The sequence below is a fragment of the Rhipicephalus sanguineus genome, chromosome 8, assembly GCF_013339695.2.
Source record: "Rhipicephalus sanguineus isolate Rsan-2018 chromosome 8, BIME_Rsan_1.4, whole genome shotgun sequence".
NCBI classification, from domain to species: domain Eukaryota; kingdom Metazoa; phylum Arthropoda; class Arachnida; order Ixodida; family Ixodidae; genus Rhipicephalus; species Rhipicephalus sanguineus.
The window spans coordinates 86,931,407-86,946,122 of record NC_051183.1 but is presented as its reverse complement, the minus strand read 5'-3'; the positions used below and the strand labels follow the sequence as shown (position 1 = coordinate 86,946,122).

The window sequence follows — 14,716 nt, the reverse complement described above, 5'->3', positions numbered from 1 at the left end:
AATGCGAAAACTAAAAGAAGAGAGCGGTGCCGTTCCCTATGTTGCCAGCATCCCTTCCTGCAGATTTCCTTCTTTTTTATCGCTTTATTTTGTTGTGGAAGTTTGATCTGTGCCAAAATTTGTTTTGCTTTTCGTTTTTCCCTAATGCTTCCGAGGCTGTGATAGCAACAATCCTTATCGAAAGCAATCATTGTTCACTGAAATGGCCCAACAGAACATAAATATCAATAAGAAAGCTCAAAATAAAAACGCATTCGGGATGGGAGTGTAGGCAGTAGTCGGGAATGACACCACTCTTTCTTTTTATTTCCATATCTTGCCTCTGCACCACGCCACATGGGCGGCACGAGGCTATCTGCCACGCGCTTGCGTGTAGCCTTTCGTGAAAATATAATAATAATATCTGGGGTTTAACGTCCCAAAACCACGATATGATTATGAGAGACGCCGTAGTGGAAGGCTCCGGAAATTCCGACCACCTGGGGTTCTTTAACGTGCACCTAAATCTAAGTACACGGGCCTCAAACATTTTCGCCTCCATCGAAAATGCTGCCGCCAGGGCCGGGATTCGATCCCGCGACCTTCGGGTCAGCAGTCGAGTGCCATAACCACTAGACCACCGTGGCGGGGCTTTCGTGAAAATGACGGCTGTACATGCTGTGGGGAAGTTAAGGATACGACGGGACATGTTCTGATTGAATGTGGAGATATCCACCGAGGTGTGTGTTTGGGCACGAGCCTACATGAAGATTTGGATTTTAGGGAGAACAATAGGAAACTAAACATGCCAAAGAGAGAAATATGCAACAGACGGCTAGAGTATTGGCGGCAGAAAAGTAGAGAGAAAAGACAAAAATAAATAGTGCGGAAATTGAAGTCATTCTTACGTAAGGAGCAAAATTCTGGGCTGTGATTTTTTTTTCACGTGGTAATATAGAATTATTTGAAGTAGACAAGGTATTAGGCCAACTAAAAAAAAGAACAAAAATTTTGTTTTTCTTGTTTTTTTTTCTTTTTGCCGAGCCTGGTGGTGCACATCACCGCCCCGATATAAAGGGGACGGTTACAGCATCCGCCCTTCCAAGAAGTCACACCGGTCGCGAAGCAACAACGTCCACTCCCTAAAAGCATCTCATTATAGGAGACGACGCACTGTCTGTACGTTGGTTGTAAGCCATCTAAACAATTTAGACTACTCCAGGAAAAGTGAAACACGTAGAGGCGCATGAAAGTAGCAGTCAAAGGCGGTGTGCTTCTGTCAGGACCACTGTGAGGTCGTACTCGTGAGCGCTGAGGCTACAGCAATCGAGGTGTCCTGAAGGGTCGCTAATATTTACAAGTCAACAGAGAGAGTAGTGTTCAATTAAAACGTAAAAGGTCTACTGCAAAGATAGGACCGGTACTTCGTCATGACCCGTTAAGACCGGTACTTCGCCGAATGACCGGTTAAACATTCATTTTCAAGAGTGGGGTATTTATCTCCGCTTATCACACTGCGGCTCGCACCGGCGACCACACGTTCGGGGCCGTCTTACCACCGGACTGAAATAGCGCACTGGCGTCTTTGTGAACTGCTGTGTCGGCTTTGTCGTAGAAACGCGCTTTTATATGGCCAGAGACGGAAAATCGGCAACTTCCTGTTCGTAGCATGATGCCACAAGGAAATCCATACGGATTTCTAAGCATGAAAGCTTCCTTGCCGAAAAATTTTCGGGGTCCGGGGTTCGAACCCGGAACTAGGACTTTTTCCGGTGTGGTGGCTCTAGCAATTGAGCTAACCAGGAAGCAAGCAATGGGCAGCGCGAGGACGAATTCATCGACAACTCGAAGCACCTCGACACACATTTAAAATCAGCTCTGCAGAATCCCACAAGGTAGCCGAAGAATTCGGAAATGAAAATTGACGACCACTCGTTTGTAGCAGGAAGCCACAACGAAATCAATACGAATTTCCCAGAAATAAAGCTTCTTGGCTACCGAAAAATTTGTCCTGGTCCAGGGATCAAACCAAAGACCAGCGCCTTTCGGCGGTGGTCGCTCTCCCGACTACCAACTACTACAGGTCGCTTGTGGCTTCGTGCTTGGTTGCTGCCAATTTCCCTTTGTGTCCTCGCCTACCATATCGTGGACTTGACACTTGACGGCTGCTCTTTCTCGCGTCAGATAGTAATTGGGACCTCAGATAGATAGTGCACGAGTATTTTCTTCCAATTTGACGGGGCGCTTAGCAAGTGGCGCTGGCTGAGCCCTTGATGACCACGAGAAACAGTCCTTGTATTGCTCCGGAAGGCCTCATTGCTGTTGCTCGTGGAAAGCGGGACTATTTGTGCTGGCGTCGAAGGATGGCTAAGGTAGTGGGGTTCTCGCTTTAGCTTCACCAGGGTCTGAAAAGGCAAACGCACTGCTGAAAGCCATGATTACTTCTACGTATGTTTATGCTGTACACGTTTATAAACATAATTTTGATGTATTGGGGGTTCAGCCACAAAAGACTGCGACGCATTGCTTGGGAAGCGTCATGATTGCACGATATCATTCTGTTCGTGCAATGTCGCAAAAAGTAACGTTTTTTCGAAAGCTTACGCGAGCACCAGCAATAACTTAGAATAACAGAGAGCTGAGCTAGTTGGTACGTATTCATTCTAAAAAGAGACAGGGCGTGCAAACACGGACACAAGAAAGAGATCAGGACACCACAAACGCCGTTTGTGGTGTCCTGATCTCTTTCTTGTGTCCGTGTTTGCACGCCCTGTCTCTTTTTAGAATGAACCAGCAATAACGCTGGATGGTTCGGTGACTGATTTATAAAACACGACGCGCTCCACCGATCATCAGATTATCGACTGCCGACGCTCTGTTCGCCACTATCAGTGATTGTAGTTTGACTTTTCGTTTCCCGGACACAAGTCCGCCCAAATGAAAGGTTTTGTGTTGAACGTGCCAGCGGCTGGGTTCTTCAACGTCACGACCACGTGACATCTGGTGGCGGTGCTGCCGTTCATCTTCCGGACGCCACCGTCAGGCGGTGGACCTAGCCCACATCACGAAGAAGACACTGACATCATGAGCGACAGTCAAACCAGTCGCAGGCTACAAGGATTATCCGTACAAAATGGACTCCTACCAGACAGGACAAAAATCGCACCATCTCCCACCGAAACCTCAACACTGAAGATAGTGGTGGAAAACAGGCCGGTAAGTCATTCTCAGTGCGCCACAGCCATAGAACAGTCGCGAAACTGAATCACCCCGATACATGCGGATGTACACATTGATGGCTAGCAGACGAAACCACGAGCAATCGATAGTTAACGCGCTCCAAGTCCGCTCTATTTTGCAGGGTATTTTGCTTGAACATTCAGTACAAAGTGCTTTATGAACTTGCCCACTAATGTTGCAATTACTCGAGCAGGACCGACATGCCGGTAGCTTCGAGCAGCCTTCACGTAGCGAGCGCACGCGCGAAGGGCGGCACCCGAGTCCTCTCTATGACATCATGCGCGAGGGGCACCACTCAGAGATCTCGAGGCGAACAGCTTGCGTCGAGTCAGTGCGATTGATGTTCAGAAGCATACCCTTTCCAAACGCGACGCGACGGCCTCGCTCTCAAGCAGTATATCGAGCACAGTGCCTCTACCCATGTGTATATCTCCTAACCAGAGTAGTATGCCTTTGTTCCCAGGCCACCGGTACCTGGGTCCCGGGAATCCACAGCGCAACGGAGCTCCGGTGGACGAGGACGACGGCATAGCCAAGTCACACGACGAAGCCTACGAGCGGGCCACGAGCCACGAGGACGTCTTTGCTGCTGATCAGGCATCTGCGGCTCTCTTCTTGAACGACTTTAGACGCACGGGTAACTGGCACTCCGCATTAGGTGCAGTTGGTCTGGGCACGAAGAATATTGTGGAACAATACGTCTTGGGCCGTAGTCTCTATGGAATGCCAGGAGATAGACGGAAACGTGCACATAACGGGGAATCAGATACAGCAGACGCAAAGCGATACCAGCCTGACTCAACTACCGGCGACACCCAAGGTGCGCAGATGTCGCAGCAGATGCACTCAGACGCCCCCACCCGTCCAGGCGGAGCAGGAGTTGGAGGTGACGGTGAAAATTCGACAGAGCTCGTTCAGCAGATTTTGCGCGTACCTCGCGACCACGGAGTGGTCACAGTCTTCCGTGACAGCAAAATACTCACCACATGGGCCTACGCAATGCTGAAGACCAATTTAGTTTATGACACCGAGAAAACGTTTCCAGGAGTTCTGACTAGCCTGTCACGCTTGCCAGTGGACCTGGCCGTATCTTTACATTCCTCACGGCACCTACCTTAACCTACCAGCTCACACAAGAGCTGTTAGCTGCTCTGTCAAGGTAACCCCTCATGGTTTACGCACGCCATGGAAGACGGGCTCTTCGGTTGTCCAACCCGTCAACTCTGACATGCTAGTTTATGGCCTTAGCTCCGTCGGACTGAACCACTACTTGGATACCGGCATGTGTCGTGTGAAGAAAGGCGAGACAAACAACCCGATGAAGCCACAGTCTTATTTACCATTTCAGGAGAAGGACCACTCGGATCTGGCTAAGAGCTACTGGGGTCTAAAGATCACACCCGGAAACGAGGATGACGATGGCGATGACGAAAAGAGCATACCTGCGTGCATGGGTGTACCACGTCACAACTTTGCTTACGACTTTATTCACATTCACAAGGCAAGTCCCCGCTTGACCAAGTTCGTAAACCAGTTTCCGTTCAAAGGTCACGTGGGCACACCTATAGTCAACTATGAGTACCAGTTTGGAAGTGACGCATGGCTAAAGATGGGTCCAACTTATAACGCGGGAAACGAGTTGCTAACTCGTACACACCTTGGCCTGCCTGCTGACGTTGTATCCTACACCACTAGCAACATGTCAAACTACGAATCGTACGAGCAAAAGCCAGATACCAACATCACCATGCGGCTTCGACCCGACGATATGCACACGCGCCACGTGAAGTATTTGGACCCTATGGAAAATACTTACTTCACCCGAGGTTTAAAAACGATGGCGCACTCAACTATTCAACCAAGTTTGAGTTTTGGGGTATTGGCAGTAAGCAAGTCTAACAAGGACGACCCAGGCAGTACTGAAACCTTTCAAGACATTGCCGCCTTTTTTCAAATTGACACAGAACTGGTGGTTCACTCTGACGTAGACACCATAGTTGCCGACAGTGTTACTTTACCCTCGAACGTGGGGCCTTACTTGCGTCACTCCAACGAAAACATCAAAGCAAGTTACAACAGCCTCACACGTCACGGACGTCCAGTCAACCTCGCTCGCACGGAGTCCGAAGTTACCGAACACAAGGCAGAGCTGCAGAAGATTGCGCAAGCTCAAATTAATGCATCAAAAGAAGTTGCTTCAAGAACCCTACGCTCGGTGCCATTTTTCCCACAATAGATCGTTCTGTTTAATAAAAGCAAAATAAAAAAGCACAACTTTTGTTTCGTTTCTTATTTACTTCACAATGCTGCGCCGTTGTCGTTGTCGTCGAAGCCTAAGAAGAGATATATTTAAATATATATATATATACTTTTTCTGAGTGGAACTACAACGACAACGACATACAAAAAAAATTAAGCCATGTCGTTGTCGTTGTCGTCGAAGCCTAAGAAGAGATATATTTAAATATATATATATATATATATATACTTTTTCTGTGTGGAACTGCAACGACAACGACATACAAGGAAAACACGTGTTTAAAAAGCGCCTTTGTTGTAGAAGAAAAAAAAACTCATTTATATTCCACTGAGCGCCATGCAGGAGACGGAGAATAACTAACTAGTTGTCGCGCAATCGTAACTAGTTCTAGACGGGTTTTTACACTAATTATAAAGGGCTTCCAAGGCCGCCGCGAGGGGTATATAAAGAGGTGTGCAGCAGCTCAGAACTCACAGTCTTCAACAGGCTGTCCACTCAGGAGGACCTCAAGCGGACACTCAAGACGCCTTCGGTAAGACTTTTTTTTTTCGGTTAGCTATGCTATATTCTGAATTCTTGCATTTTTCTGCTTTTTAATAGAGACCATGGCAGAATCACGCAAACGTCAGCTTGACGATCAAGAAACAGAAGATGAGGTACCCCTATATTACCATTTGGAATTATTTTTTGGTGACGCCATCTATATTCCCAGGGACAAACTACAAAGTTTATTGGTTCGAGCGACGAGAACAGTACCTATGACATTAATGAAACCCTGGCGGCATTTGCGGAACCTGATCGAGGCGTGGGAGAAGTATCAGATCCAAACGTGTCCGAACCAGGAGCAGGGGTTGGAGGAGATGGAAAAAGTTTACAACCCCCTCCACGCTGGGCACTGCAGCTACAGTCAGTTCCAAAACGAAGAAAGCTTGTGCATGATGTGTTTCCCGCTCGAGACGACGGAGAAGCTGAGACAATTTGTCACGACATTATCAGAGGATTCGAGCAAGGGCCCACCCAGTACGGAATCGCTGCCGTCGCACTCCACACACGAGGAACTACACTCCCACACGTCCACGTCTTACACGACTGCAGCTGGAGCAATGGCACATGCCGATGTGTTATCTTCGCTGGCTTCGTCAGACGACCAAATCGCTCGTCAATTTGGTCTACAAGCGCCAGTGCATGGGACCTCTACCATCTCGTCAAGTATTTCAATAGTGAGCCCCGAGTATTGGAATACATTAAAATGGGAGGAAATGATTGGGGTCGCGACGTTAGAAATGAAGTTTTGGGACAACTCGAAGGTTCTGGACACGAGCCCGGGCGAGTTTTGGAAATACTGTACCCGAAACTTCCGCATTCAGTTGCATGTGACGACGCCCATGGAGGTCAGACGAGCGGTGGAGACACTGACGAGGTACGCGCAAGAACGGGTGCAAAGTGCCGAAAACGTTCAAAAGGAGCGTCGGAAGAATCCATCTACGACTGGCTACGCGAAAACCCCGTATCGCCGTTGACAAACATTGTGCGCACCCCCAAGTGGCTGGCAGACCCGGTGTTTCGGTTCATTCGCCTGGACGACAAGCGCCTCCAACGAGCTATCCAGGTGTTTAATGACGAAATGTGCTCGTACACCACCTTGGACTTTATTGAAATGTACCAGCACACCCAGCCTCTCTTTGATGCCCCACACGGTGACCTCGCTACCTTTTACATGGATGTGCCCGCGTCATTTGATGCCATGATGGAACTATTAAACTTTCAGTTTAATGGCATCCACGAGGAAGTGTCGGCCTTTGTAAACAACCTATATAGCCTGGTCGAGAAGGCGGTCCCCAAGAAAAACTGTATGGAGATTGTGTCCCCTCCGAGTGCAGGAAAAAACTTTTTTTTTGACCCCGTTCTTTCCTTTTACATTAACCGCGGTACGATCCGCAACTTTAACCGCTACACTAGCTTTCCGCTTCAGGACACCGTGGGCCGTCGCATCCTGGTGTGGAACGAGCCAAACTGTGAGTCGTCTGCTTTTGATACTGTTAAAAAAATTTTTGGCGGTGACGTAGATTCGGTGGCGGTCAAGTACTCGGCTGATCAGACCATTTCCAGGACGCCCGTCATTGTGCTCTCGAACAACGAGGTGTTTCCAGATGACGAGGCCTTCAACCACCGCATGTGGCGCTACAAGTGGCGAGCGTGTCCTCCACTAAAGAAATACGACAAGAAGATCCACCCGATGGCCCTGGTCCTCCTGTTTGATGCTTTTGTACTCGAAGAAACATACGTCGGCACGCGCCAGCTTGATCAATAAACAGCTTTCAACCTAACATCCTGAGTACTTGGTCAATGCTTTGCATTTTCCGACTACACCGACACCGACAAGCGCAAAAAAAGAAGCTTTCGGCTCAATCAGTCTGTTTTTTTATGTCAGTTCAGTCAGTCAGTCAGTCAGTCAGTCAGTCAGTTAGTCAGTCAGTCAGTCAGTCAGTCAGTCAGTCAGTCAGTCAGTCAGTCAGTCAGTCAGTCAGTCAGTCAGTCAGTCAGTCAGTCAGTCAGTCAGTCAGTCAGTCAGTCAGTCAGTCAGTCAGTCAGTCAGTCAGTCAGTCAGTCAGTCAGTCAGTCAGTCAGTCAGTCAGTCAGTCAGTCAGTCAGTCAGTCAGTTCAGTCAGTCAGTCAGTCAGTGAAGAAGCGCGACACCTTCCCCATCTACGTAACAAGAGCAAGTAGAGGATCGTCTACCGACAGTAGTCTTCGGCAGCCCCATGGGGACTACGAAACCACCAAGCGCATCTGCGTATGGACGCCTGTACGCCGAGGTGTACTTAGCGAGTAGCTACTCTGGAAATACTTTGTGCATAGAAGCTCGTCCAAAATTGTGGTGCACTGGACAAAGAGTTCGAGGTCGATGGCATAACAGGCTCACGGCGGCGCCGCGTACAACCAGGAGCCGTTCACACAGTGCGCCTAAGCCATTTGTGAAGGAGACAATGCAAGAAACCAGGGCACAAGGCACGAAGGCTCGTAACTATAAAGAAAGCACACACGCAATAATTTAAACGATCACTACACCAACGTGCTTTCACATCAATTACAAATTTTCGTGAATTTACATAGAGTAAGATATATTGATTGTATCGTTCTTTATTTTATTACTATAACATAAACTGGCTAAAACATCAAATTTCGCTATTATGCAGATGTATTCATGCTTACACATCTTATCCATTTATCGTATATGGGGCAGGCCTAAGTATTCGACATAGTAACATGATTTGCAAGAACAGGCATTTGCAAGAACATATGCAAAAACAGACATTTATAACTTATAGTCAAATCTTTTGCCTAACAGCATGGTGACAAATACGGTGAACGTCACCTCAAAAATGGAGGCGCATGTGTTAATATTCGTGTTTACCTTCCAGATACTTCACAAAGCATGTTTCTCCCACTACTCAGTAAATTAGAAAGTCAGGCCATCGTTACGCTGCACGATGCGGGGTACGCATTTGAAGATGCGCGATAACTGCAAAATACAGAGTCTAAGTTCATGGTATTCCCGACGCGGATCCTTTCTTACCAAATTGTTGTATTGAGGAAACGAAACAGGGACAAAAGAAGAGATGATGACACACAGAGCCCAAACTACCAACAAAAGTTTATTTTCTTGGGCACAAACGTTTTATACATCGCACAGGCGCCACCAGGCATGTACGCTTCTAAGAAGTTGATTGTTGTACATGCCTGGTAGTGCTTATGCGGTGTATAAATATTGTGTGCTCAAGGAAGTGAATGTTTGTTGTTAGTTTGCGCTCTGTGTGTTGTCGTCTCATCATTTAAGCCCTGTCCTATTTGCGCAATTCAGGACTTTGGAACATGAACCAACACGCCCAATTATCAGCCATTCTGGTGCTTTCTTCCCTGTGAGCTAAAATTCTCTAATGCCTTTATAAGTATTTTCCTGCTCAATAAAAATTTATTTGTAATTGCAAGCGTTGTCCTGTCCACTTTCCTTGTCTGCGTCTCCGGTGCCCTTCAAATTACAAATTTGATAATTAACTTCAACGAGCTAGCCCAACTCGGCATCCTGTTGCAACACATTTTCATTACGCAGAATTTCGCAGACCACCGTTTTGTCTGACTTGTCGCCGTAGGCTTCGCTATGTGTCGTTTGTGTATGTAATACGTTGGCATCTGCCACCCTCGTGATGTTTATAAAAATATTTAGCTTGTAATTTCGCGTAAAACGGAATTGCAAGGTGAAGCTTCACGCAAGGTGAAGACTGCTCAGCCTAAAAAAACTAGGCGTTAGGATAAGCAGTTTTTGTTGCTCTTATCTGTCAGGCAAACGAAGCCGATTAGCGATCGTGGGTCAGCTTGCAGAAAGAACGTGTCTGAGATATGTGCCGTGTTGAGATCCCGATTGACAAGGGCCACCTCAGTTATGATTTCACATTTATTTCGTGGATATTTCCACCTCGGCGTAGAGTTCGACTGGAAATATTACTGGCGTCTTAATGTCATAACTCTTTAAAAGAATAATGTGCACTGTGTAAAAATAAGACACTCTGTATGCCTAGATACATTACTTTGTGGAATGTCCTAATACCGTGCATCACTCTTGTTTTATATATTCCCGTAATAGTGGATATAGTTTTTATGTGTTGCAAAACAAATATCTTACCAGTTGTTTTGGGTCTCGCTTCGACAACGGCGCAATCCCCACGAGTATACCAGAATTTCCAAAATGGTGCGTCGAGAGGATATCCATCGTCACCTACATTGTTTGTATATTTGCGTTAATCATCGCATAATTTCAGTACGAATAGCATCTCATACAACGGTTCAAAAACGAATTTATCCTTGTTGACGCGCGTAAACAAAGAGGTCACATTCCTGAGGAATTGATCCCATGCTCATCGCGCTGTAAGCAATTCAATGAATGGTTCCCATTTAAAAAAAAGCTGACCTAATAATAGGTCTTGAAATTGACGCATTCAATATGACCATATAACATGTTTCAAAAACCTTCTGACAAACATAGAAAAGCTGATAAAAAAAAACAAGGAATCACTTTGCATATAGCGCCTAAAAGTAATAGTTGACATCTATTTCATTAGATACATTCGAAACAAGAAAAAAAAAAACCTGCTCTCGTAGAGTCGTTGCCGAATTTCTGAATGTATAAATAAATCCGATCATATTCCACGAAATAGAATGTATTGAAACAGCCGACCTCCGGTCGTCTTGAGTTTCTCTTTGATTTTCTGTGGTTTTGCGTGATTTTATGAGAATATGTCGGTTGTGTTGTGATTCCTGGTGTGATTTGCGGATTTTGTGTGCTTTACTGTGACTCATCAAACTTCCCTCTACGGCTGATCAGGTTTGGCTGCTTCCCGCCGCTGCCGTTTCGCTTGCAACTCCCGTGCTGGAAACATACAATTTGCGCGGAGTCGGCACTGCCGCTCTCGGGCGATCTTCCCCGGCCGACCGCGCCGTGCGAAGTCCACGGAGTTAAAAGGCACGCAGATCTAGAGGGAACGAGGACAACCCTATGGACAACCCTATCCTGCGAGACCAGAGCGCCTCTAGTGGTGAGGCGGGGAACCTGCTGCCCCTGCGTGCCACCCGATAGACACGCAGACGGCGCAGGTTCCACTTGGAACAGTTGCACTGTTAAAAACAGCCTTAATTTGCACAGTTTCACTGATGTTGTCTATCATCATCCATCAATCGGCCATCACGCCTTGCGAAATATATACTTTTTTTCCGTTCTAACAAGGTTGACGACCGTCACTAAAGCCTTCTAGCGGAAGTAACTCATACTCAGCAGCACACGAGGGCTCATAAGTTCCCAACTCAAGGGTGATGTAGCAGACCAGCGAATTGAAGCCGAAAGAGTTGATAGATCATTGCTCGAATGCGCGGTCCGCTGCCGCGAAAGGCCGCTACCCACATGACTTCGCAGATGCTACGAATGTTTTCGTTCGGCTCGGAAGTGGCTTGGGACATCACAAATTTCGACGCTCCGAGCTCCAAAATGCAGGTTGCACAACTCGTAGTGTGCTCCGACCACGCGCCAATGTTCAGTGTTTCCCGCAGAATGTCTGTCGCTGGTTCGAGGCCGTCAGTTTTGTAACATGAGCCTGACGGCATTGCTGCCTTCCTGCGGTGACTAACGGCTGCAACATTATTACTTGCCGACATTACAAGCGAAACGAGAGTTGGCGTATAAACACGCTGAGTATGACGTTAACCTGCACTCTGAAGAGAACGACGCGCCATAAGCCATATTATGCGAGATGTAATTCACGTGGCGATATCGCGTCGTTATTCCAGACCAGCAGTGTAGAAAGCTCTGAGAATCGCAAACTATTCCATCTCGTGGTGAAGCCAGAGAATTATCGTGCTTTTTAATGACGTCACCACTGCGAAGTTGTGGAATTTCGGTGCCCTCATAATAACACACTATAGTGAGTTTGTTCATAATAAGCTTTAGTGAGTTTTTTGTATTTTGCTTGACATATCTTGTTGTATTTACACTTACGCAGTTCATATGACAAGTTCTAATGAGGGCAGAAAAGTACAGTTAAGCGGATGCCACCAGCACAAGACAGGAATCTTTCATTGCACCGTCATTTCTAATAAATTACGCGAAAAATATGTCTTCCTTGTCCGTAAAGCATGGGACATACTACACCAATAACGTTGTGTGTAAGCTTTTGCAGTGTCTCTATACAAGGAATCGGGTTAGGAACTTAGTACGTACACGTTAAACACGTTGAGTTCACAAAATTATAGCCTGTGAGTCTTGGGTACTGTCGTAGAAACTCCGCACTTCCCCCATAAAATTGCATACTGAACACTGTTTGACGCCTAAAAGAGACAAAATGTGAAGCAAAATAATGTTAATATCATTGTCTTTTCAGTCAATGCAGAAAACGCGCTGCTGTTTACTCTATACGTGTATAATTTAGGGTATACCCAGAGATGTTGATTTCTTCAAGCAATCAGTAAATGGGCACTTGCTTTGCTCATCATTTAGCCTTCGTCAACACAGCCACGTTGATTTATTGAGGCTTGACTTAGAAAGGGGCAGTTATAGAATAGGTACGCCTGTACAATATCGAAAGCCTTTAAATGTGGACGGGTTTGGGAAAATCACAAAATATGGCTTGGCTAAGTTGGAATCATGTACTAAAGAAAACGTGGCTGATCTGGCACTGGCTATCGTGCAGTGCAGTGTTCCTGGTGTAAGAAGCATTTTGCACAGAAACACATTGATGCTTTCACACATCTACTGGTTCATGTTCCGAAGAAAACTTTCTCCGTTGATATTTCGTAACTTCGGAGTATCATCGTCAATTTACGGAACCTGAAGGTATCACGAACAGTCTTTCGTTCAAATGCGGCAGAGTGCACCATTATGAATGTTACAAATATCAGACATTTCTAACGAAATTTACAGAGCGATGCGCACGTTAACCTACACTTTACGTTCTTATCTCTCCCGTAATATCGAAAGTCGTTAGCGGGCCCGTGATGCCTAAAGTATTCAAACAAGGTTAAGGTAAAATTAGAGCACCGAGACAAATCTGAAAATCAAAATATTACGTTTTATTATAGAACACGTACTTGGACATTGCAATTGAGGAACACGTTTATACAAGAAAAAAAATATACCATTCAAGTTGATGACTTGTGCAGATTAGAAAAAGAAAGCATTCATTTGATGCAAAGAATGCAAAGATAAAGAAACCCGTCGTGGTCAGTGAGGAAAAACTAAGATGGTGAAATTTACGTGAAGCAAAATAGTTAAACCCAATAAACTCAAGAGAGGAATATTAGGAAAAATGAGCCTCGCTTGAATACGTACTAAGGGTCGGGAGGCTGCGAAATTACAATTGTGTTTATAAGCGCAAGAGGTCTTTGTATTGACTGGAGAAATCAACAAAATTAAGCTCCTGTATGCAGGGATTCATAAAGTAGTCTCACCCTCAAATAAAAATCAGGTGGTCGTCGCGCTTTCTTAAGGCTTGAAATCCATAGCTGCTGCAATGAAAAAGAAATAATGAAGGCAGCTTCGCCTCCAGTACAGTGGTGCCAAGCCTGAAGGAACAACGGAGCATCGGTCTTCTTTGTTTTTCTTTGTTTTTTTTTCTTTCTTTCTTCCTGTTTTTTTCTTTTTTTCTATTTGTCGCTATTTCTTCTATCGCGGTATCGCCTCTGTTTATTTGTATTTATTTCTTTCTCTTTCTGTCTATTTCTTTCTATCTCTTTCTCGCTCTCTCTATTTTTTTACTTTCTTCCATTTCCTTCTCCCTCTCACTCTATTTCTCGCTTCCTCTTTCTTTCAATTTCCGTCTATCTTTGTATTTATTTGTTTATCTTTCTTTGTTTCTCTCTCTTTATTTCTCTTTCTACCGTGCTCTCCGTTTTTCTCTCTCTCTCTTTTGTCTGTTTTTTTATCATCTTTTTGTCACTTTCTTCCCTTTCTTCCTCGCTATTTCTCTTTCTATATCGTTACATCCTTTTGTTTCTCTCTACTTCTCTCTCTCTGTACTCACTTTCTCGCCCATTCAAGTTATTGCATCCTATGCCGGAGAAATCGGCGCAACGGGATGTTCGGGGAGCGAAGCATAACACGAAGAAGAGGACGAAGAGAGCGCGCGCCGGTCGAGTTGTTGCGGTGCACGCGCTAGAATGGTAGATACCATTCATGATGGTGATAGTTTTTGCGAACGCGTCAAAGCATTCTAAAAAGCATGACAGCTCCGCTGTAAAACGTAAGGCACGCATACACACATACAGCATAAGAGAACCGCACCGCACAAAGGCCTATTCGTTTTTCCCGTGTGCACGCATCTTTTTTTTTTCATGACTTCTTCCTAACAACTAGCACAAATTTACGTCTTTCTAAGCCCATGACTCTCAGCTGCTGATCTTTAAAGCGTGGCAGTTCTGCTGTTTTGTCAGCGTACGAATGTACTATTTTTATTTTTGTAACCTATAGACCAACATACCGGCTCATAAACCTAAATAGTTACAAGCAACAGGACAGAGAGATAATACACACTATGAGAATTGGTCTCAAGCACGGATGAAACGCCGCAATTTCGGTTCGTGTGCATCCTGCTGGTTGCTTAAATTTGTTATAAATTACTAAAAAATGCACTCATTTGAAAGTTTCTTCAAATTGACATCTAAAATTTCACTCTCGAAATTGCTGACGAAAAGTTG

At 45.6% G+C, this 14,716-nt stretch overlaps 1 protein-coding gene across 1 annotated transcript; it reads left to right on the top strand.

Annotated features, from left to right (window-relative positions):
• The first annotated feature begins 5,967 nt into the window (after window positions 1–5,967).
• LOC125759568 (uncharacterized) lies at window positions 5,968–7,798 on the top strand. Its single transcript, XM_049418537.1, is given in 3 exon segments — window positions 5,968–6,011; window positions 6,080–6,541; window positions 6,544–7,798. Coding segments are annotated over 2 exon segments (1,704 nt in total). The 5' UTR covers window positions 5,968–6,011; window positions 6,080–6,084; the 3' UTR covers window positions 7,791–7,798.
• The last annotated feature ends 6,918 nt before the right edge of the window (window positions 7,799–14,716 follow it).